Genomic DNA, 22036 nt, shown 5'->3' with positions numbered 1-22036 from the left:
TAATTACAGATGTGTGACGTCAGCAATAATAATTTACTTCCGGGTTTAATCACGTGGTTATGTTTACGTCTTGAAAGCAAATAGTAACCTGGAACATTTCGTAATGAGTCGAAGAGCGCAATAGTTTGCAGTGATCACTTCATTTGTGTGATTTTTTTTTAGCGTCTAGTATTTTCCATTTACTGTAAGTATTATCATGACAATTTTTGTATTTATTCTTGACATACTTGCCAACCTTGAGACCTCCGATTTCGGGAGGTGGGGGGCGTGGTCGGGGGTGGTTGGGGGCGTGGTTAAGAGGGGAGGAGTATATTTACAGCTAGAATTCACCAAGTCAAGTATTTCATATATCATACTTGCCAACCTTGAAACCTCCGATTTCGGGGGGTGGGTGCGGGGGCGTGGTCGGGGGTGGGGTGGGGGGCGGGGTTGGGGGTGTGGTTAAGATATATATATATATATATATATATATATATATATATATAATAAATACTTGACTTTCAGTGAATTCTAGATATATATATATATATAAATAAAATAAATACTTGAATTTCAGTGTTCATTTACAAACTACAACTCACAAACACTTTAGAGTTAGGCTCCACCATCAGAATGTGTACTTAAACTTATAAAGATCACATGGATATTATTCAGTGAGTTGATTCACCAAAACTAACCTGTTATACAGGAGGAAAAAGCACACAGGACATTTTAATTGTTCACAGACTGGTCGCACTCATCAGAATGACAAGACACTTCCGGTCTGCAGGTGATAGCATTCAATTGGGAAGAAACGCCCTACTGCTCCCTACTGACCAATGTGAATACTGATAAATGTGTAATGACAGCTCCAAAAACGAATTCAAACCACAAAATAAAATAAATAAATCAACACAAAAATGTGACACATTATGGGTGGGTCACATATGCATGTACAGTAGATGGCAGTATTGTCCTGTTTAAAAGTGTCACAACATTGCTGTTTACGGCAGACGAACTGCTTTACGGTAGACACTGTTGTTGTGTGTTGTCAACACGTCACTCAGGTCCGCCTGAATTTCGGGAGTTTTTCGGGAGAAAATTTGTCCCGGGAGGTTTTCGGGAGAGGCGCTGAATTTCGGGAGTCTCCCGGATAATCCGGGAGGGTTGGCAAGTATGTATATATATATATATATATATATATATATATAAGAAATACTCAAGTATTTCATATATATATATATATATATATATATATTATATATATATATATATATATATATATATATATTTATATATATATATATATATAAAAGAAATACTCAAGTATTTCATATATATATATATATATATATATATATATATATATATATATATATATATATATATAAGAAATACTCAAGTATTTCATATATATATATATGAAATACTTGACTTTCAGTGAATTCTAGCTATATATATATATATATATATATATATATATTATATATTTAGTATAGCAGTTGTGCACTGCACTCTCTAAAAGCCCTAGATGTTATTGTCACATATGCATGTACAGTAGATGTCCTGTTTAAGAGTGTCACAACATTGCTGTTTACGGCAGACAAACTGCTTTACGGTAGACGAAAACATGACTGCTGTTCTTGTGTGTTGTTACCGCGCTGGGAGGATGTTAATGAAACTGCCTAACAATAAACCCACATAAGAAACCAAGAACTCGCATCATTCTACAGTTATAACGTGATTGCGCAGGCATGCTGTTTATATTGTGGGAAAGCAGACGTGAGAACAGGCTGGCCGCTGTCGACATGTCACTCAGGTCCGCATGGATCTGGAGGGGGCGTGGCCTCCAGATCCGCCTGAATTTCGGGAGATTTTCGGGAGAAAATTGGTCCCGGGAGGTTTTCGGGAGAGGCGCTGAATTTCGGGAGTCTCCCGGAAAATCCGGGAGGGTTGGCAAATATGAATTCTTGTTTTGGAGTTCTTAAAACATATTTTTGCGATGAGTGTTTCCTAAAGCACCAACTCGGCGAGGATAACAAAATAAAATAAATAAATAAAATAGAGTAAATGTGAGCAAAACTTAAGAGTTAAGATATCAGCACATACACAACATTGAGGTCTATAGTTATATTATAAGTGAAGTATATTTTATATAGCGCTTTTCTCTAGTGACTGAAAGCGCTTTTACATAGTGAAACCCAATATCTAAGTTACATCTTTAAGCCAGTGTGGGTGGCACTGGGAACAGGTGGGTAAAGTGTCTTGCCCAAGGACACAACGGCAGTGACTAGGAGGGCGAAAGCGGGGATTGAACCTGGAACCCTCAAGTTGCTGGCACGGCCACTCTACCAACCGAGCTATACCGCCCCATAAGTTGTATTATATTTATATTATAAGACGGGGGAAAACATGCGTACTCGTAAACGTGCCACAACAAGGCAACAAACATGGCAGTAGACGCGAAGTTAAATCATGAAATGCAACTTTACCCGATTAAAAAGATGTATGTTTATCTGGGAGAGTCTTGATACCAAGTTCCTTGACCCAGCCGCACACAAAGAAGTTTAAGGCTTCCGTGCTTTTTCCAAGTTTTCATCTGTTTTGTGGTGTAGAATGATGTCTGGAGCACACTATAGTTCAACATGTCTGGGAACTCCACCGACGGATAATCCTTAATTTGTTATGCTTGTATCTGCTCTTAGTAGGTAAGATCTAGGCCCCTTGCATACTTAATTTGTACTCTGTTTGCTGCACAGTAGCAATGTCGGTTTGGTGGCCCACCACTTCATTTATGGCCGTTCAAAAGTCACGTGACTGAATACAACCTATTGACTAGAGCAGTGATTCTCATATTGTGGTACGCTGGCTCCATCTAGTGGTACGCCAAAGAATCATTTAATGAAGTACTGTATGACTCCAGACATTATCAAATGTTTTTCAGCCTTCAATGGAAGTTGTTACAATTCAACTCCCGTAGGCCGTAGTTTATGCCATAATAAACAATTAAGACACAGACATATACCATGAATTGATTAACGTGGACGCCGACTTAAACAAGTTGAAAAACTTATTCGGGTGTTTACATTTAGTGGTCAATTGTACGGAATATGTACTGTACTGTGCAATCTACTAATACAAGCTTCAATCAATCAATCAATCAATCAAAAAACATGACTGTTTTACTCCGTAATTTATATCACTCACAGAAATGTTCCTATATTCAAACACAGTCTTACTCTTCAAATTGTGTGTAATGTTACAGTGGCCAAACATATACTTGTTGAATAAAACCTCTGCCTTGTTTTTAATGAATACTTAGGCCTATTACGCTACTGTATTTTATTGTTGGTCATTATGGTGGTGCTTGGTGCGCCACGTGTTTTCTGAGGTCGTACTTCAGGACTAAAGCGTCAGACAACAATGCAAAGCACTCTGGGTAAATGTATACCATATACCAGGCCTGGGCAAATATATTGACTCGGGGGGCCAAATTTAGAGAAAGAAATGTGACTGGGGGCCGATATATCTATTTTTAGGAACAAAACCTCACAATAATGTTTGATTGAATGCTAAAAACGTTATGACAGACCGCCTTAAAAAACGGAATGGAATTTAAAAATTTTTTACTGAATGAGACACTCAGAATGTACATGAAAATAAAGAATGAGGGATTTACAATATTAACTATGAACGATAAAACACTGAATATTGACAACATATGAACGTCACACCCCCTATCCATCGTCATATTTTACAATCAAGCGAAACGTAACAAAGAGCGAAATATAAATGCGAAGGGTAAAAAATAAATCCACCTACGATGTGAGACATCTGATATATCACTAAGCTTTAGAACGATTTTGTACAAATCTCCTTCCGCGTCTGTCCCTGACACCCAGACTGGCCGCTCTGGAAGCACTCTGTGGAAACGCTCCCCACCCACACTGCTTGGTGCCTCGGTTGAGCTGCTGTGACGTAGATTACCATTACATGTAGGTTGTGAGTTCATACCAAAGACTATAAAAATGGGACCCATTACCTCCCTGCTTGGCACTCAGCATCAAGGGTTGGAATTGGGGGTTAAATCACCAAAAGTTATTCCCGGGCGCAGCACCGCTGCTGCCCACTGCTCCCCTCACCTCCCAGGGGGTGAACAAGGAGTTGGGTCAAATGCAGAGGACACATTTCACCACACCTAGTGTGTGTGTGACTATCATTGGTACTTTAACTTTAACTTAACTTAAAAGCGCAGATTCCAACCATTGAAATACTTTGTATAGTTCAAGACTTACGGTCATTTGAAAATATCACAGCACATCATAGTGGCAGCTACAGTTTCCATCTTAAAGATCTAAAAAAAATTATTTGGGAATGTCCGGCGGGCCAGATTGAAAAGCTTAATGGGCCGCATGTGGCCATAATTTGCCATAAACGGACAATCCGCTGACGTTACAGGACAAAGCAAAATCCAAAGGCTCGTATGAATACCTCCATGGGTCTGATTTGTTTGGTCTCATTCAGTGGCTAATACTGCAATAGAGTTTATATTTTTTGTTTATTTAGCCATTTATACACATGAAAGGGCTTGATTTAGGCCCAGAATACGTTAAATATACTTTTAAAAAATCTGCGAAGCACGACATGGTAAGGGACAACTGTTTCTTCTATTGAAATTATTTATTTGTCTGGCAAATAGAATGCCTGTGACAACAGTGAATATAAGCGGTAAAATACATTTGATTTGGCTCGTTTTATGCAACTGTAGTTTCTAATAATGACCACAAGATGCCGCTGGTATTCAAGTAGGCATTCAGTCGTTGAAAAGCTTTCTTTAACAGCGTATATTGTGATTATATCAGGATGATTCGGGTCAGGGGCACCGAAAAAGGGGGGGGGGGGGGGGTAAAGGAGACGGATTCTAGGGGCCCATGATGGAGGGGGGCCCAGAGAGGCCCCTAATGATGATGAAATTATAATACAGAAAAAATAATGACACTGTGTTGGGGGCCCTGTAAAGATTCTTTTCATGGGACCCAAAATCCCTAGCGGCGCCCCTGATTCGGGTTATTAGAATATGGTGAATTTAGGCCAGAAATACGTTAAGTATGCCTAACAAAAATCACCGCGAGGGACAATTGTCTTTTACTAGTTTTGTGGTTAGCTGGCGAAACTTTCCCACTCTACTTGAGCAAGACACTTCACCCTTGCTCCTGATGGGTGCTGGTTAGGGCCTTGCATGGCAGCTCCCGCCATCAGTGTGTGAATGGGTGAATGTGGAAGTAGTGTCAAAGCGCTTTGAGTACCTTGAAGGTAGAAAAGCGCTATACAAGTATAACCCATTTACTTGATAGGGGTGTATGACATCACTATCCAATATTTACTTCTGGTTTTAATCACGTGGTCATGTTTTTAAAAAACTACAACAAAGCAACAAATAAACTGGAACAATAAGATTTTTCCCAAATGTTCGACCACGTCCACAAACTGTGTGTCATTAATTGTTGTTTATTTGATAAATATGTAACATTCCTTCTGTGTTTTTGGAATATTAATCATTTTAAATGTGTTGTGCACTCTTAACAATACAGTTTTATGTGAATAAAAATGACTTTCAGGGATACACCTGCACCTCGATTTGGATAGGACAATAATAAATAGGTTACCACAACAAGAACACATACTTATTGTCAGAGGTGCTGTCTCAGAGGCGAGGGGTCTGCAGAGCTAACCCCATACTGCTTGTAGCCCTCAAAGAGAGACTTTCTTTGCTTGGGACTGGACAGCGCCACAAGTCTTTGACTGGGTACATAGGTTCTGGCCGCTCGGGACACGGGCCAGCACACTGGACGCCCACCTTCGTGTTTAGGGTGTTCTTGCTTGGGGGCTTTAGGATAAAAACATCTGTATTGGTTTATAATATATGATACAACTTTATAATCAGCAATGAATGAAAATGAGTTACACAATGTAATGAGGTTTATGCTTATGTTGAGCAAAACATCTAGATGTGTTCTTACTGGCAAGAAGCTCTGTGCGCGCTGTAGCTTTCCGGGGTATCTTGGGGGTACCGAGTTGGCATCCGTGACCCGCAACAAGGGGCCTCGTCTTAGGTCGGGCGAGCTGGCAAATCCGAGGAGTGGCGACTGCCGTCTGAGTTGCCTTCCTCAGCTAAACGGCGCATTTCAGGCCTTGGATTTTAAGAGTATTTCTTGGGAATTTCTAGAAGTGTGGTGGTTTACTCACAGGGGTAGGCAGTGGTAAGGCCGGCTGCCAAGAAGGCGGGGGGCCCCGGGGCTGGGCAAGACGACACAGCCGCTCCGACGCTACGGCCCTGAGAGCTGATTCACTCACTTTCCACATTGGGGAACGCCTGGGGAGTAAAGTATTTCAGTTTCCCCCTATACTTAAGCTTTTTGGAGTATGGTATTTTTTTTTTTGTCATAAAAAAATACAATCATGTGTGCTTACGGACTGTATCCCTGCAGACTGTATTGATCTATATTGATATATAATGTAAGAACCAGAAATATTAATAACAGAAAGAAATAACCCTTTTTTGCAAATGGGGGAGGGAGGTTTTTTGGGTTGGTGAACTAATTGTAAGTGTATCTTGTGTTTTTTTTATGTTGATTTAATAATAAAAAAAAAAAAAATTTGTTCGGCCTGGTACCAATCAATCCATGGACCGGTAACGGGCCGCGGCCCGGTGGTTGGGGACCACTGCTTTAAGTCATGTCCACTATGTTCATAAAACCACAATAACGTGCAAAAACAAACTAGTTTGAAACAAATAATTTGATAATTTTTTTTCAATATTTAATCGATTACTGATTTCATGATGTAATTAATCATTTCTTTAATGATAACAAATTAGGAACATTTTACAGTAGCAAAAAACAAAAAACAATTTTTGTGGGAATTTTTTGTGCCATTTAAGTCATGTCCACAACTTGCAAAACCTAGTTTGAAACACATCTGTTGCTATAATACAGCTATTTTTGGCAGTTATAAAAATGTAGACACACTTTTAAGTTTATTTTAATTTCATTAACAGTACACAAAGATGTTTTGTTTTCTTACAAGAGTTGAGTCTGGAATGTTTTACTCCTGCACAGTTCAGCCCAGCGAGGTGTTAACTCTGTGAAGAAAATATTGTCATCAATAAAAACAGGGCTGCTGTTATTATACAATATACATATACATTTTTATCTATATATAAATATACATACACATATATACACACATACACATATAAATATACATCTTTATATATGTATATATAAACACATCTTATATATATATATATATATATATATATATATATATATATATATAAATAATATATATATTTATACACGTGTGTGTGTGTGTGTGACAGATATACCATTCTCAGTGGGAAGTTTGCTTCTCTGCGAGGGAGATTTGTCCAGCCAGTGAACAGAACGACTGCAGGCCAGCAAACAGAAGACGATTATGAGATTTAGAAAAAAAAATGCAAATAAAAAAATAAAAAAGACACGGCTCCTTCAATCATACCGGTCAGGATATCGAAGTCGGTCGGGTTTGGGTTGAGCCAGCTGCTGGATGCGGGTTGTCATGATAATAGCGTAGGATGCGGCACACTGTTTAAACAAAAGAACCAGAAAAAGAAATGAACAACTCGACGTTGGGCTTTTATTATGGAGGTCGAATTGGACAAGATTAAATACATACATAAAACAATAATTACCGTATTTTTCGGAATATAAGTCGCACCTGCCGAAAATGCATAATAAAGAAGGAAAAAAACATATACATGTATAAGTCGCACTGGAGCCCGGCCAAACTATGAAAAAAACTGCGACTTATAGTCCCAAAAATACGGTACTTAAATGTGTCATTAATTACAAGTACATTTAATAATTGAAGTATTCATCTAAATATTTAATTATTGAATTATGTAATTGATTATTTCTTAAATGATTACAAATACTATGTCAAATGGGATCAAATCAAATAAATATTTAATTCTGTTGCATTTGACCCTTTATATTTTTCTCTGTATATTTTTTAGAATTAAAAAAAAAAATGTATCCATTAAACTTTGAAAAGTTAAAATAATTTTTCTGTTATTAAATAATGATTTAATTAAATATACATTGATACTTAAAAAATGTTAAAAGGAAAAGCCTCCACATTTGGAAGGCAATTAATTACATTAGAAATCCAGTTGGAAAAGAAAAGTAAACAATGAGTTTATAAACAGAAATATAAAATATTGGGTTTTAAGAATTAAAAACTATAAAATAAAAAAACAGCAAGCCCTCATTCCAGTGTTTTAAATATTTCATTTATCCAGTAATTTATCATCTACACAAACTATCAACTTACTGTTACACATATAGCCCGATTTATTTTTCAAAAGGTAAACTGGCCCATGTTGAACACAGAAAGCCATTAAACAGTAACATTAATTTTTACATGACAAATAAGTGGTAACATTAAATACGCTTTGTCTCTTCCTGCTCCTTTTCGGAAATGTTAAAATTGTGTAACTGTAAAGGTGACGTCCTTCAATGGAACTTCATTGTGCATATTTGAAACAAACCAAAGCATAAACATTGCCAAACATGAAAAAAAAATCATATTTGTTACACACCAGTTGATACATTTAAGTGTTTTCAGGTTGGTGAGTGGCTGATTATTGTGTATAACAGCGGAGAATATAAAAAAATGAATATAAAAAATATTTAATTAGTAGTCACACAATACAACCTGGTGAAAAAACGTCCCCGTACACCAAGTGAAGTCTTTTCCAGCAGGATGAAGATGTCGTCCTCCTGTCCGATACAGAAAACCGTAGACAGTAACCAATATATTCCTTCTGGATGAATGCATTTTCCAAATAAGTCAAGGTTTGTTTACCTGTCAGTCAGCCGCAGTCTGCTGGTTGCTAAGGTATCACATGGTCCACCTGTGGGGGGATGAGATAACAGCACAGACAACCAAAGACAAGTTCCATACCACATGACAGAATGGGTCTCCTTCAAAATCACACAACTTTATTTTCAAAGCTTATAAAACAGAACAAAGCTATATCATTTTTTTTCCTTTCCAAAAAGGTCAGGATGACAAAGATTCAAAATTCAACTAAATAAAGAGCATCCTTTTTTAAACATTCACAGGCCTAGGAAACTCTCAGGTGTGCTTTTAAGAAGTCCTCTAGATGGGTGACTAACACCTACACTCACTCAAACCGGATCTAATTTGAGTCTCTGAATAGATCTCTTGGTAAGTAAAGCCAAGAGAAACATTGTAGTGGCTGCAAAAGTCCAAAAGAGAATACTAAAAAAAGGAGTTGATTTAGCTGCCTGCTGGAAGTGTATTCTTGGGGGGGAGAAAAGGTGACGAGCTAGTACAGTAAATATGGAGTAATGTCATCCTCAGTAGTGTCAGAGCGTCTGCACAATGACGGGGTAGAGCAGAGACATGTGCTCGGCCCCCCGGATGGGCAGCTTGTGTGTGGTGTAGTAGTGGATAACCTCCGGTATGGTGGCGAAGGGCGGGCTGTTCTCCCCCAGCACGAAGCATCCGTCGGCCAAGCGAGTGAACTTCATATGCATGAAGCCTTTGCAGCTCCTGGGAAGCCGAGCAAGCGTCAACAAAGCACTCCAGGCGCCGGAGAAAAAGTTATATTTTTGAGATTGAAATGAAGCGTATACCTGAGTGAGAGGGAGTATTCGTTCCGGCAGGTCTGGCTGTTCCTCACCAGGTAGGAGCTCTCTTTGCACAAAGTCAGCAGGGTCTCAGCCTCCGAGCGGCTCAGGGCTCCGTGGTACCATCTGTTACAAACACAACGTACAGTAAGTATCCCCAAAGCTCATTTGTCTGCGCATTTTAACAGTGTTTTGATGGAGATACAATACATGAACAGGACTGACCATATACAATGTTTCTTAGCTGCTGGACAGTTGTTTGATGCTTCATCGATGACCTAGTTCTTCAAACTAGTATTACTATTCTATTTGTTTGCAAACCGGCTATGAGTGTCCCTATTCAATATTGATTAGGGGTGTAACGGTACACAAAAATTTCGGTTCGTTACGTACCTCGGTGTAGAGGTCACAGTTCGGTTCATTTTTGATACAGTAAGAAAACAACAAAATATAAATGTTTTGGTTATTTATTTACCAAATTTGTAAACGATGGCATAACATACATATACACACAGGGTCCATTGCCAGGGTTAATTTGGTCAACATATATAAAATAAAAACTTAAATAAGATAAGGCTCAGAATGATTTCTTAACAAAACCTTTCGACATATAAAGTGCTTTTTTTGATTAATTGATTGATTGATTGAGACTTTTATTCGTAGTTTGCACAGTACAGTACATATTCCGTACAATTGACCACTAAATGGTAACACCCCAATAAGTTTTTCAACTTGCTTAAGTCGGGGTCCACGTTAATCAACATTAAACTGCCTCAAGTTGTTGTTCAGATTAAATAAAATGACAAAACTTTTCTTCTACATATAAAAAGTGCAACATTAAACAGTTTCAAGTCAACTCAGCCTCAGATTAACTTTTCTCCCCCCCCCAGCCTGGCTAACTTGGCAGTAAGAGGATATATGGGCTCATTGTTCTTCCACCATAGAAGTGGGTCAAAATCTAGTTTTTAATGCAATATGGACTTATATCTGCTGCTATAAAAACATCTGTTATTGCTTTAGCCCTGCCTGACTCGCCGAGGAGAGGCTGCTTGAATACGGTGGTGACGCATCAAATGGGTTAGCATGTGTTATGAGAGTAGCGTATGTGTGTGTGTGTGTGTGTGTGTGGCCCTTTAATATGTGACAGCATGTGAGGTGTGTGTGGGCGAGCGAGGTGAGGGAGCGGTAGTGTGAGTGCGCGGAGTGGCTAGTGTTTTGTTGGATTGGCTGTATAGACGAATGAATTGTGGATATATTAAGTAGATTTTTAGTTTACTCTTATTTCCAGCGTGAAAATTTCTTCTCTGGCTTAACTTCATCAATTATTGCGGCCACTAATGTCGCTAAAACCCATTACCTCTCTACATCAATATAATAACCGTGGTTAATAATAAATAGGGTAGTGTTTTTCATACCTACCATTGTTCTGTTTGACTAATTTCACGTGATCTAACCTTTTCTTACATTCCATACCAGAAAGATAATATGATTAGATGCCCATATCTGCTGCCCTAATTATTAGATACCAACAAATTAGTTTGCTCCTGTCAAAATGGAAATAATGAATACATTTAGTAAGAAAAGATAAATTACTTTACTGACGCATACCATTTCTGGGCTTTTGCGAGCCATATAAGATAATGTGGCGGGCCAGATCTGGGCCCTGGGCTTTCAGTTTGACACCTTTGCATTAATGGCTTTAATTTAACAATTTTAAATGAATTGAAATCACATTAAAAAGAGAGTTTAAAATGATGCTGCTGCTAAATCAATATTAATGAATTAATATACATTTGTATTTGCCTTCAGTATAATGGATTTAATATTTTTTAATTGTCCCACAATTTAAATATTTATTATTATTTTTTACATATATTTATATTAAATGTATAAAATTTCATAGACTTTTTTACATTAATTTCAATACGATCCAAATGGTATAAACACACATTCCTGCCCCCAAGAGGTTTTTAACCGTATGTACAACATGTTTTCTCCTGCTACTCACACTTGTCTTTCTAGCGGCACGTAGGGGTCCACACGCTCCCCCAGAAGGGGTAGGGCGTCACAGACCAGACGCAGTGTGTTGGAGTCCGCTGACGTGGTCGAGCCGCCGGTCTTTGCGAGCCTGCTCTGCTCCGTATAGACGCGAGAACGCTCCCTCTCGGCACCTTCAAACTGAACTGTCAAATGAGAAGAGGCGGGTTAGCGCTCGTCTTATAAGGGTTAAGGTTTAAATAGTGACCAAATGTACCCGCGAGAGCTTTGGAGATGTTGTCCTTCTTCCACTCCCACGGCTGGTCGTATTCGTCGGCCGGCCGCTCGTCGTTCTGGGGCAGCCTGCTCTCCCTGATGGGGGAAAGTCCGGCGTCGAGCCTGTGGGCGGGCTGCTGCGGCGCCTTCAAGGCAACTTTGGCCTGCTGGCGGGTCCTCTCCTCGTACGGGTTGTCGTACAGCTGGCTGGCGCTCCCACTGGTGCACTTGTTATGCTGCATTTCTGCACAGGAAGATTGACCGATGTTTCTCATGCAGCAACTAACGCCTTTTTTCGGGTTGACTGCCCATGTGGTCCACAAAAACAAATATTCTCCAGGGCATCAACAGCTGTGGCTGTAAGCAACTCCCTGATTTTTTTTTTAATGAACTCCACAAGAGTTCTGCATCATGAGTGGTCAGAATTCAGCGACTTTGTCGAGCTTTGCATGGCCTTTAAAATGTTACTTATCACTACATGTGTTAATAATTTACTACACTGGACATAGTATTCCAACATAGATTGTGTGACTATGACTATGTTTACACTCGTGTGTAAACAGTAGTGGACCAAATGGGATTTTTCGAAATCGGATTTTTTTCAGCTGACTGTTTCAATTACAAGTAAAATGTGATCTTTATCAGACTCCAATATAAACTTGCAGACACCGATGGGGCCCCAGTGTGACCTCAACGTCATTTGCATGAAGTGAAAACAAAACAAGCTGACCGGATTCCGTAAATGAACAGAAGTTGCCTACTACTACTTTGCAAAACATAAGTCGACACACCCTAAAATTTAGCGTTTATATGAAAATAGATAGGCAACACGGACATCAGCGTGGATCTACGTATACCGTATTTTTCGGAATATAAGTCGCTCCGGAGTATAAGTCGCACCGGCCGAAAATGCATAATAAAGAAGGAAAAAAACATATAAGTCGAACTTATATATGATAAAAGCCAACACCAAGAATAGACATTTGAAAGGCAATTTAAAATAAATAAAGAATAGTGAACAGGCTGAATAAGTGTACGTTATATGAGGCATAAATAACCAACTGGTATGTTAACGTAACATATTATGGTAAGAGTCATTCAAATAACTATAACATATAGAACATGCTATACGTTTACCAAACAATCTGTCACTCCTAATCGCTAAATCCCATGAAATCTTCTTCCTCCGTGTCGCTTCTAAACAACTCTGCCAACTCCAAAGGTAGACAATGCGCCGCTGCCTCTTCTATCGGTACGTCGCTTACGTCAGAGTCAATTATTCCAGCCTTTCTGAATCCAGACTTTTTTAGTTTTCTTCATTTCAGTAAGAGTAGCCTCCGCTTTTCGCCAGTCCCTCACAAGTTTCTCGCTTACTCCAAACTTTCTTTCTGCTGCTCGATTGCCGTTTTCTGCTGCATATTTCACTACTTCCAGTTTGTAACCGGCAGTAGATGATTTCCTTTTCGGTTTTTCTCAAGTTTTGATAAGTTACCGCCAATGTTGAAATGATCAATTTTCATAGGTACGGAAATGATCAATTTTCATAGGTACGGAAGTAGTAGCAGGTAGCATCTTTTTTTTCCACATTGCACTTCTGCCATGACCCGCCCCCGCCAAATTTGTATTGGTTGACGTGTGTGTGTGACGATTGCTGATATACGTACATCTAGTCTCTTACGTGAATGAGATAAATAATATTTGCTATTTTACGGTAATGTGTTAATAATTTCACACATAAATTGCTCCAGGTATAAATCGCACCACCGGCCAAACTATGAAAAAAACTGCGATTTATAATCCGAAAAATACGGTACATGTATGTAGCATCATTCAACAGTAGGTTGAATGATGCGGACATGTTTCTTACTGCATATAGACCTGTATGTGTAAGTAATATGCAACTATGATTATTTGACACTTGTTTAAATGTGCTGTTTTAGACCGCAATATTGTTCAATGAAGGACACTTATTACGTATTCCTGGCTTCTACGCCATACTTGCCAACCTTGAGACCTCCGATTTCGGGAGGTGGGGGTGGCGGGAGGCGTGGTTAAGAGGGGAGGAGTATATTTACAGCTAGAATTCCCCAAGTCAAGTATTTCATATATATATATATATATATATATATATATATATATATATATATATATATACATATATATATATATATATATATATATAAGAAATACTTGACTACTTGACTTTCAGTGAATTCTAGCTATATATATACCGGTATGTAAAAGAAATACTTGAATTTCAGTGTTCATTTATTTACACATATACATACACATAACACTCATCTACTCATTGTTGAGTTAAGGGTTGAATTGTCCATCCTTGTTCTATTCTCTGTCACTATTTTTCTAACCATGCTGAACACCCTCTCTGATGATGCATTCTGCTTCGTCTCCTTGTTGTGTGCGCAGTTGTGCACACAACACTCTCTAAAAGCCCTAGATGGTAATGTCACATATGCATGTACAGTAGATGGCAGTATTGTCCTGTTTAAGAGTGTCACAACATTGCTGTTTACGGCAGACAAACTGCTTTACGGTAGACGAAAACGTGACTGCTGCTGTTGTGTGTTGTTGCCGTGCTGGGAGGACGTTAATGAAACTGCCTAACAATAAACCTGGAGGGGGCGTGGCCTCCAGCTCCGCCTGAATTTCGGGAGATTTTCGGGAGAAAATTTGTCCCGGGAGGTTTTCGGGAGAGGCGCTGAATTTCGGGAGTCTCCCGGAAAATCCGGGAGGGTTGGCAAGTATGTTCTACGCTATTGTGTGCTTAGCTGTTGTGTAGCTGCTGGATCTTAGTGGCCTATCGCCTACTATGTTAACTTTTTGTTAATGACTTGACTGCAATAGAAGAAAAGACCAACCTTGTGTGTTTATTGGAGTGCATGTAGATGTTAACTGGCTGGCCAGTTTTGCACGTCGTACCGTTGTAATGTGTATTTTGCCAATATTGGACCTATCTCAATATCCGTTCACCCCTAATTGGTATAATTTCATTTTTTAAATATTTCCTAATATTATTAGGTGTTGTCAATGATTTTTTTACACATTGATAATGATACCTGCAAAATGTATAAACTACATTACACAATAAAATACACTGGCATTTACGGCAGAATGTATCAGTAGCTGTGAAATACACGAAGGCGCGACCTCGTTCGACAAAATTAGTCGCAAACATTGAGCAGAGCTGCTGCCTCGTTAGAGATAAAAAAAAAAAACAAGAATGAACCTGAAATAATCAGCTGAGCCTCAAACGGCTCCATGTAGCTGCAACAGTCCGATGGGGAGGATTTGGGCTCCCAGCTGGGCCGAGTCCTAGAATTTGGGCAGGCGTCGAACGGGTCGGAGTAGTCCGTGTCTGCGTCCGGCGCTACTGGGGCGGAAGGCAGAACCTTAGGGAGTAAGGAGGGACAAACTTTGATAATGATTTTGCCCCAAAATCTAAAAGTGGGGAAATAATGGATTTTTTTAAATCTTACAGGCTCCTCTTGAACAGTGACAGGACTCAGAGGACCCTTACAGTGGCCAAACTCCTGAGAGTCCACTTTGATCAATCTGTGTTTGGGGGACAGCACTTTGACCTGCAAACACACATACAGTATGTTTAATCAACAACTGACTTCAATATCTATACATTCTATAAAGATGCTATTTAATAATAGCCAGCAGTGTTCACTTTGTCAACTACAGAGAGTACCAGGGCCATATTTAGTTTACAAGAGAGGAACCCTTAATTTGTAAATTAAAAAAATGCATTTAATCACAATATTTAATAGTAATTTATATTTCATATATTTTTTACAAAAAATAAAGAAGAAATTTGCAATACAAATTAAAATGAATACCCCCAATACATTGCATGTGGTATTTAAACTAATTACAATATGAGTTAAAGTACATTAAACCATTAAATAGAACCCCATGTGCTAACAAAATCAAGGTTTTAAAAAGTAGCTTACATTAATTAGCACTTTGTACTTAAAGTGCTCATTAGTACTTTTATGTTACAAAATTGTAATGTTTTGATTTAGAATAATGGTCAAAATTGTCAAATGATGCAATTTAATTAACGGACATTTTATCACAATTTATAGACTGTTTTACACAAAAAGCATATATGGTTGGAAAAAAGTGCAAAATGTAAAAATAACAGAATTCAATAAATCCGAAAAAATAAAAATTCTAAGACCCTAATTAAACCCTATAACACATATGTACTGTAAATAAATAGCAATAGATCATAAAATACATACAATGAAATTTGCTAAATAAAATCTAGGTAACTTATTTGGTGATTTGTGACGGATCAATTGATGTGAATTTATCAAAGAAAATACACACTAACACAAAAAATATATAAAAGGCGGTACACTTTTTTAAAAAGTACAAAAAAGTAGAATAGACAATAAAATAAAAAGATGAAAATATACTATTATGTGTTATTATAACTAATTACATTGTGAACTGAAGTAAATTGATCCATTACACCAGTAATTAAACCGTATAAATTAAATAATATATTGCGAGACTCGGTTTGAACCTTTATCGAATCAAATCGTGAGTTCTTATAAGATTCACATCTCCGCATATATCAGAAGGGAAAAAATATGTACCGGTACTGTAAATAACAAAGCAAATGATAAAACATTTTAAATTCTAAATTAAATCAAGATCATTCTTTTCGTGATGTGTGATGATCAATACATCTGAATATATCAAATAAAACACAACAATAAAGAAAATATATGAATAGACAATCTAAAAGAGTAAATACAAATGTGAAAAAAATTATATATTATCAAATCTTGGGAATTTAAAAATATTGATCTAAAATTGCTAAGAATTTATGATTATGAAATATTGCTGCTTCCACAAATGATTTTAAAAATGACATATGACACAACATGTATTTTTGTGCACATTTTTTTTAATTTTGTTTGATTAGATTTTTTTAATGGTTTTGAATATACATAAATTACTATATTAAGTCTCACAGTATGATGACAAAATTTGGGAAATAAATGGTATTGTAAAAAATGAATAAACAAATGAAGATTGAATTAAGTGTTGATTTGGTATTGACACATCTGGAATTACAGACTGCTAAAAGTGATATTTGTATTTCCCCAGGTGTTTTATTAGCGGAAGCTGCATGGCGTTTATTGAAGATAAAGCCAGAATTATGTGTGGAAATCTCAAGTACAACAATGTCTTATACACACTCTATAAGAAATGAATGCCATACCTCTGCACCGTTAGACAAGGTGGATCCAAAGACAGGGAACACGGGCAGGCTCACTTTGGTAGCGTCGTAAGCAACATTCTGCGGCTCCCTATCCGAGCACTGGTACGGGTCTTCAAAGTCCAGGTCCTTCTGGGCTCGGTAGGCGCGCAGGATTTCGCTCTCGCTGTAGTCGGGTCTCGGAGGCTGCGGGGGATCACGCCGGTTGCCAAAGTTCAGGTAGTCCTTCAGCCACTTTGCCATGGATCTGGCAACAAAGACAACAATGTGATTTTTTACCAACATGGCTGCTGGTGTTTAGAGTTGAATGAAACGCCATAGTTTAATGCGTGTTTCATCCTCATTGAGGCACAAAATAGATACATGTGTATGAATAAATAATAAATAAATAAATCAATAAAATAAATTCTCACTGGATCGGTTCGCAGCTGAAGTGTGAAGCGACTGGGATGAGAATCAGCACCTCCAAGTCCGAGTCCATGGTTCTCGCCCGGAAAAGGGTGGAGTGCCATCTCCGGGTTGGGGAGGAGATCTTGCCCCAAGTGGAGGAGTTCAAGTACCTCGGAGTCTTGTTCACGAGTGAGGGAAGAGTGGATCGTGAGATCGACAGGCGGATCGGTGTGGCGTCTTCAGTAATGCGGACGCTGTATCGATCCGTTGTGGTGAAGAAGGAGCTGAGCCGGAAGGCAAAGCTCTCAATTTACCGGTCGATCTACGTTCCCATCCTCACCTATGGTCATGAGCTTTGGGTTATGACCGAAAGGACAAGATCACGGGTACAAGCGGCCGAAATGAGTTTCCTCCGCCGGGTGGCGGGTCTCTCCCTTAGAGATAGGGTGAGAAGCTCTGTCATCCGGGAGGTGCTCAAAGTAAAGCCGCTGCTCCTCCACATCGAGAGAAGCCAGATGAGGTGGTTCGGGCATCTGGTCAGGATGCCACCCGAACGCCTCCCTAGGGAGGTGTTTAGGGCACGTCCGACCGGTAGGAGGCCGCGGGGAAGACCCAGGACACGTTGGGAAGACTATGTCTCCCGGCTAGCCTGGGAACGCCTCGGGGTCCCACAGGAAGAGCTGGACGAAGTGGCTGGGGAGAGGGAAGTCTGGGCTTCCCTGCTTAGGCTGCTGCCCCCGCGACCCGACCTCGGATAAGCGGAAGAAGATGGATGGATGGATGGATGGAAATAAAATAAATAATATTTTATAAGGCGCCTTTCGATGCACTCAAAGTCGCCGTGCAGCATTTAAAACAACAATCAAACACTTTAAAATGTAATAAAGCTCGCAACAAAGCATCACATTTCACGCTTTCTCACTGGCACTCATCGAGGGCGGACGCTCCCCTTTCCTCTCCCTTATCTCTCCTGCTTGCTTCTATGTCTCGTCTTAACTTTTTTGTTGCCTCTTTTTGCACTGCTCTCCAAATCTAAACATTGAAACTATTTAACTGGCCTCAAAGAAATTGACAAGATCTTGGGTTTGGGGGGACCTGCTTGTGACGGAGCGGTTGTTGCTGGACACACGACGGACTCTGGGGAGAAGGAGTGCCGCGTGCCTGGTGACCATTTCAGTGGAGGACGTGAAAATATCTACCTATTGGGAATTATGACAACAGGACATCTGGTGATTGAAGTAAGCGTTGCTCTGGTTTGTCGACAAATCGAAAGTTGCTGGCAGTCTTCAAAGTACCCCAAAGCTGCCACAAATGATTGGAAGACACTCTTGTGTTTTGGATCACATCGGACTGTCTGCCCCGCAGGATTTTGAGGACCAGTCATACACAATTTAGAATGAAAAGCAAATGTTATTTTCACTCGCATACAAAACATTCCAACTTGGATTGTTTCCCTGGCTTCAAGACTCTCCTGAAGGACAGTGCGGCGAAGACACAACAAACTCCCTTCTTGTCTCTCATGGACACACACCTGTTGTTATTGACTTTGGACTGACTATCAGCTGCACGACATCAAGGCCGCAGAACAGAGACACACTGCAGGCTTACACACACACACATGCATCCACAAAATATACGCCACACACACATACCCCACCCCCAATCCAACGCCCTTGACGCAAATCCCTTAGGGGTGATGGACGGATGGGCAGCGCCTGAAGAGCTGCAGCCTGCCACCATGGCCCCCTATCCCTCCTCTCTGTTGCTAGATGTACGTTGTAATATATATACGTGCTTTGCTATGGAGGTTTTTTTCCCACTCCAGTCTAGATTGTATTTTTTTTTTTACTCATCCTTCCCCAGCGTTGACCTTTTTCCCATCTTTTACGGGGCGCCCTGTGGCGACCCATCAGCGTTCCTGTCCTGTAACCCTGTACACTGTTTGTTTGTCTAATCTTGAACGGGTTTGTGCTGAAAACAAAGTTTTGTTGTACTTGTGCAATGACAATAAAGACCTACCTACATTTGATTGTGCAATGTTGTGGCAGCTAAAAATCACGATGGTGCAGCTCAGATAAGGATGTATTGTGCAATATAACTCAAAACGTGTTTTATTCCATTTGAATGCATTAACACACTGAAAGACGTTAAGCACAACAAACACGTCAGAATGCTGTCAGAATGAGTCAAAAATATTGAAGTTTGATGATTTGGTAAAATTGCAAACAACTACAATTATGTACAAAGCAAAGTATAACCTGCTACCAAAGAATGTACAACAATTCTTCTCTACTAAAGAGAAATATAACCTTAGAGGAAAATCTAATTTAAAACATTAGTATGCACGTACAACTCTTAAAACCTTTACCATATCAGTATGTGGAATTAAATTATGGAATGGATTAAGTAAAGAAGTTAAACAATGTACTAATATGATGCAGTTTAAGAGGTTGTTCAAATTAATAGTGCTTACAAAGTACAAAGAAGAAGAATCGTGAGAAAACCCTTTCAACCTTACTGAAAATAAGATATTCTTCATCTAGGGGGTGGGGGGTCACCCACATCTGCGGTCCTCTCCAAGGTTTCTCATTGTCATCCCACTGGGTTGAGTTTTTCCTTGCCCTGATGTGGGATCTGAACTGAGGATGTCGTTGTGGCTTGTGCAGCCCTTTGAGACACTTGTGATTAAGGGCTATATAAATAAACATTGATTGATTGATTTATCTCAGTATGTTAAAATGACTGCTCAGTGATGAGTTGAAGACATGTAGTTCCTTGTTAAGGTTTAAGAAAACCTTGAAAGATGACATAATTGAAAATTATAAAATATAGTAACAATTACTTTCATCCCATTGTTTTTTTGTTTTTTTTAACGTTGATGTTCCAGGCAATCATATTTTCAGTGGAGGTATAGGATAGGCAAATATAAGCTTTGGCTTCAGCCTATTCCTTTTTCGGTCATTCTCTTTATTTTATTTTTGTGTGTAAATGTGTATGATTGATATGTATAATCTGTACTGTTAAACTGGTCACACAAAATGGTTAATGGTTGATTTTATGACCGAAATAAACTTATTTCATTCATAAACTTATTTCATTCATTCACTCAATGATCTATTACAAAACTGCTGTATTAATCATTCACGGATGTCATTGTGCTACAAAAAGAAGTCAGTAAATGAACGTATACATTTGTAAACGCTCTGAAGTGGGAAAGGGGTCAAATTAAATAAGCTTTGCTTCTTCCTACTCCTTTTCGGACATGATGTAAAGTGAAATGATATGAAATTGTGATGTACTATGCTGTAAGTGTGTTCATGTTCGAAATAAACGAAAGAAAGAAAGAATACTTCGGGGAATTTCGTGTTTGTAGTCATAAATTCAACCAAAAGTTAGTCATTATTGTTAGCCTGCTAGCTCACATTTCAGCATGGGTTTGTACGCTTTAAATTACTTTGTGATTTTTTTTTTTGTATTCCAAATGGCTTTACACGGATATTTTCCCCTTACAATGTAAATGTAGAGTCGTATATTGTTGACAAAAGCACAAGTTCATTAAGAGAACAGCACATTTTAACAACCAGCTATCTGCTAAAGCTAAGCTAACTAGCTAGCAGCATAGCGTTGGGTTTACTTTGATGACTTACCCTCTTTCTTCACATTGACGGCTCTCCGCTTATCTTAAATCCACCTTTTTTATATCATCTAGTGCTTCTTTTATGGCACTTTTAAGTCAGAAATGCAAGCATCGTTCGTGTGTAAGGCACAGGCTGGCAGCTCGGTAGCTCTGGCTGCTTGCCTTGTTAGCCTAGCCACGGCGGCTAAAGGGGGAGGAACAGCATCTTTATTTTCTATATGGGCCGATTTTTTAAAGAACTACCTCTATTTTTTATACACCCTTTTAAAATAATACGTGACCAAATAATCTCATAAAAATGCTAATCAACTGATATCTTTTATTGTGGTTATTTGTGACAATTTGAGTCTTTTAAAACCAAATGTTATTTTTTTTATTATAAGGTCCTGAACCGGTAAAAGTACTTAAGAAAATAAAAGCATATTTTTTCTAACAGCTGTAGACCTAACCAACAATATATTCTTTTTGATAAAATAAAAAACAAGCACCCTTTGGTCATAAGAATATGCAATGTTTTCAAAACAAACATTTGTGATAAAAAAAAAAAAAAAGGGATATACTAATAAAAGGTTTTATACAAGAAAACGAAATACAATGTAGTATGAATGTAATAGTTTGAACGATGAAGAGTTTGAATTTCCAGGACAACCGGAATTTGGTTGGGAACTTGGGAAAGTGTTAGTTTGAATGTATCATGAATAAGTGGACCCCGACTTAAACAAGTTGAAAAACTTATTCCGGTGTTACCATCCATCCATCCATCCATTTTCTACCACTTATTCCCTTCGGGGTTGCGGGGGGCCCTGGAGCCTATCTCAG

General features: G+C 38.8%; 2 protein-coding genes across 3 annotated transcripts; both read right to left on the bottom strand.

Annotated features, from left to right (window-relative positions):
• Positions 1-5482: 5482 nt before the first annotated feature.
• LOC133611221 (sperm microtubule associated protein 2-like) lies at positions 5483-7945 on the bottom strand. Its single transcript, XM_061967918.2, has 6 exons — positions 7519-7945; positions 7367-7428; positions 7063-7120; positions 6226-6352; positions 6000-6150; positions 5483-5866 (listed from the first exon to the last, which is right to left on the bottom strand). Exons 1-6 carry the CDS (start codon positions 7695-7697, stop codon positions 5670-5672), a joined length of 774 nt encoding a protein of 257 aa, XP_061823902.2. The 5' UTR covers positions 7698-7945; the 3' UTR covers positions 5483-5669.
• A 1056-nt stretch (positions 7946-9001) lies between these two features.
• LOC133611362 (SH2 domain-containing adapter protein F-like) lies at positions 9002-21405 on the bottom strand. 2 transcript variants are annotated; one of them, XM_061968067.2, is made up of 8 exons: positions 21228-21405; positions 17194-17437; positions 15428-15529; positions 15178-15340; positions 11932-12174; positions 11686-11860; positions 9684-9803; positions 9002-9600 (listed from the first exon to the last, which is right to left on the bottom strand). In XM_061968067.2, the coding sequence occupies exons 2-8, from the start codon at positions 17431-17433 to the stop codon at positions 9414-9416; spliced, it is 1230 nt and encodes a 409-aa protein (XP_061824051.2). In that variant the 5' UTR covers positions 17434-17437; positions 21228-21405; the 3' UTR covers positions 9002-9413. The 2 variants fall into 2 exon arrangements, with proteins under 2 accessions (XP_061824051.2, XP_072769718.1); XM_072913617.1 differs by having other exon boundaries at positions 15178-15529.
• Positions 21406-22036: the final 631 nt, after the last annotated feature.

The sequence above is a fragment of the Nerophis lumbriciformis genome, linkage group LG08, assembly GCF_033978685.3.
Source record: "Nerophis lumbriciformis linkage group LG08, RoL_Nlum_v2.1, whole genome shotgun sequence".
In the NCBI taxonomy this organism is placed as follows: domain Eukaryota; kingdom Metazoa; phylum Chordata; class Actinopteri; order Syngnathiformes; family Syngnathidae; genus Nerophis; species Nerophis lumbriciformis.
Note: the sequence above shows the minus strand (reverse complement) of the source record. Positions and strands in the feature narration are given on the sequence as shown.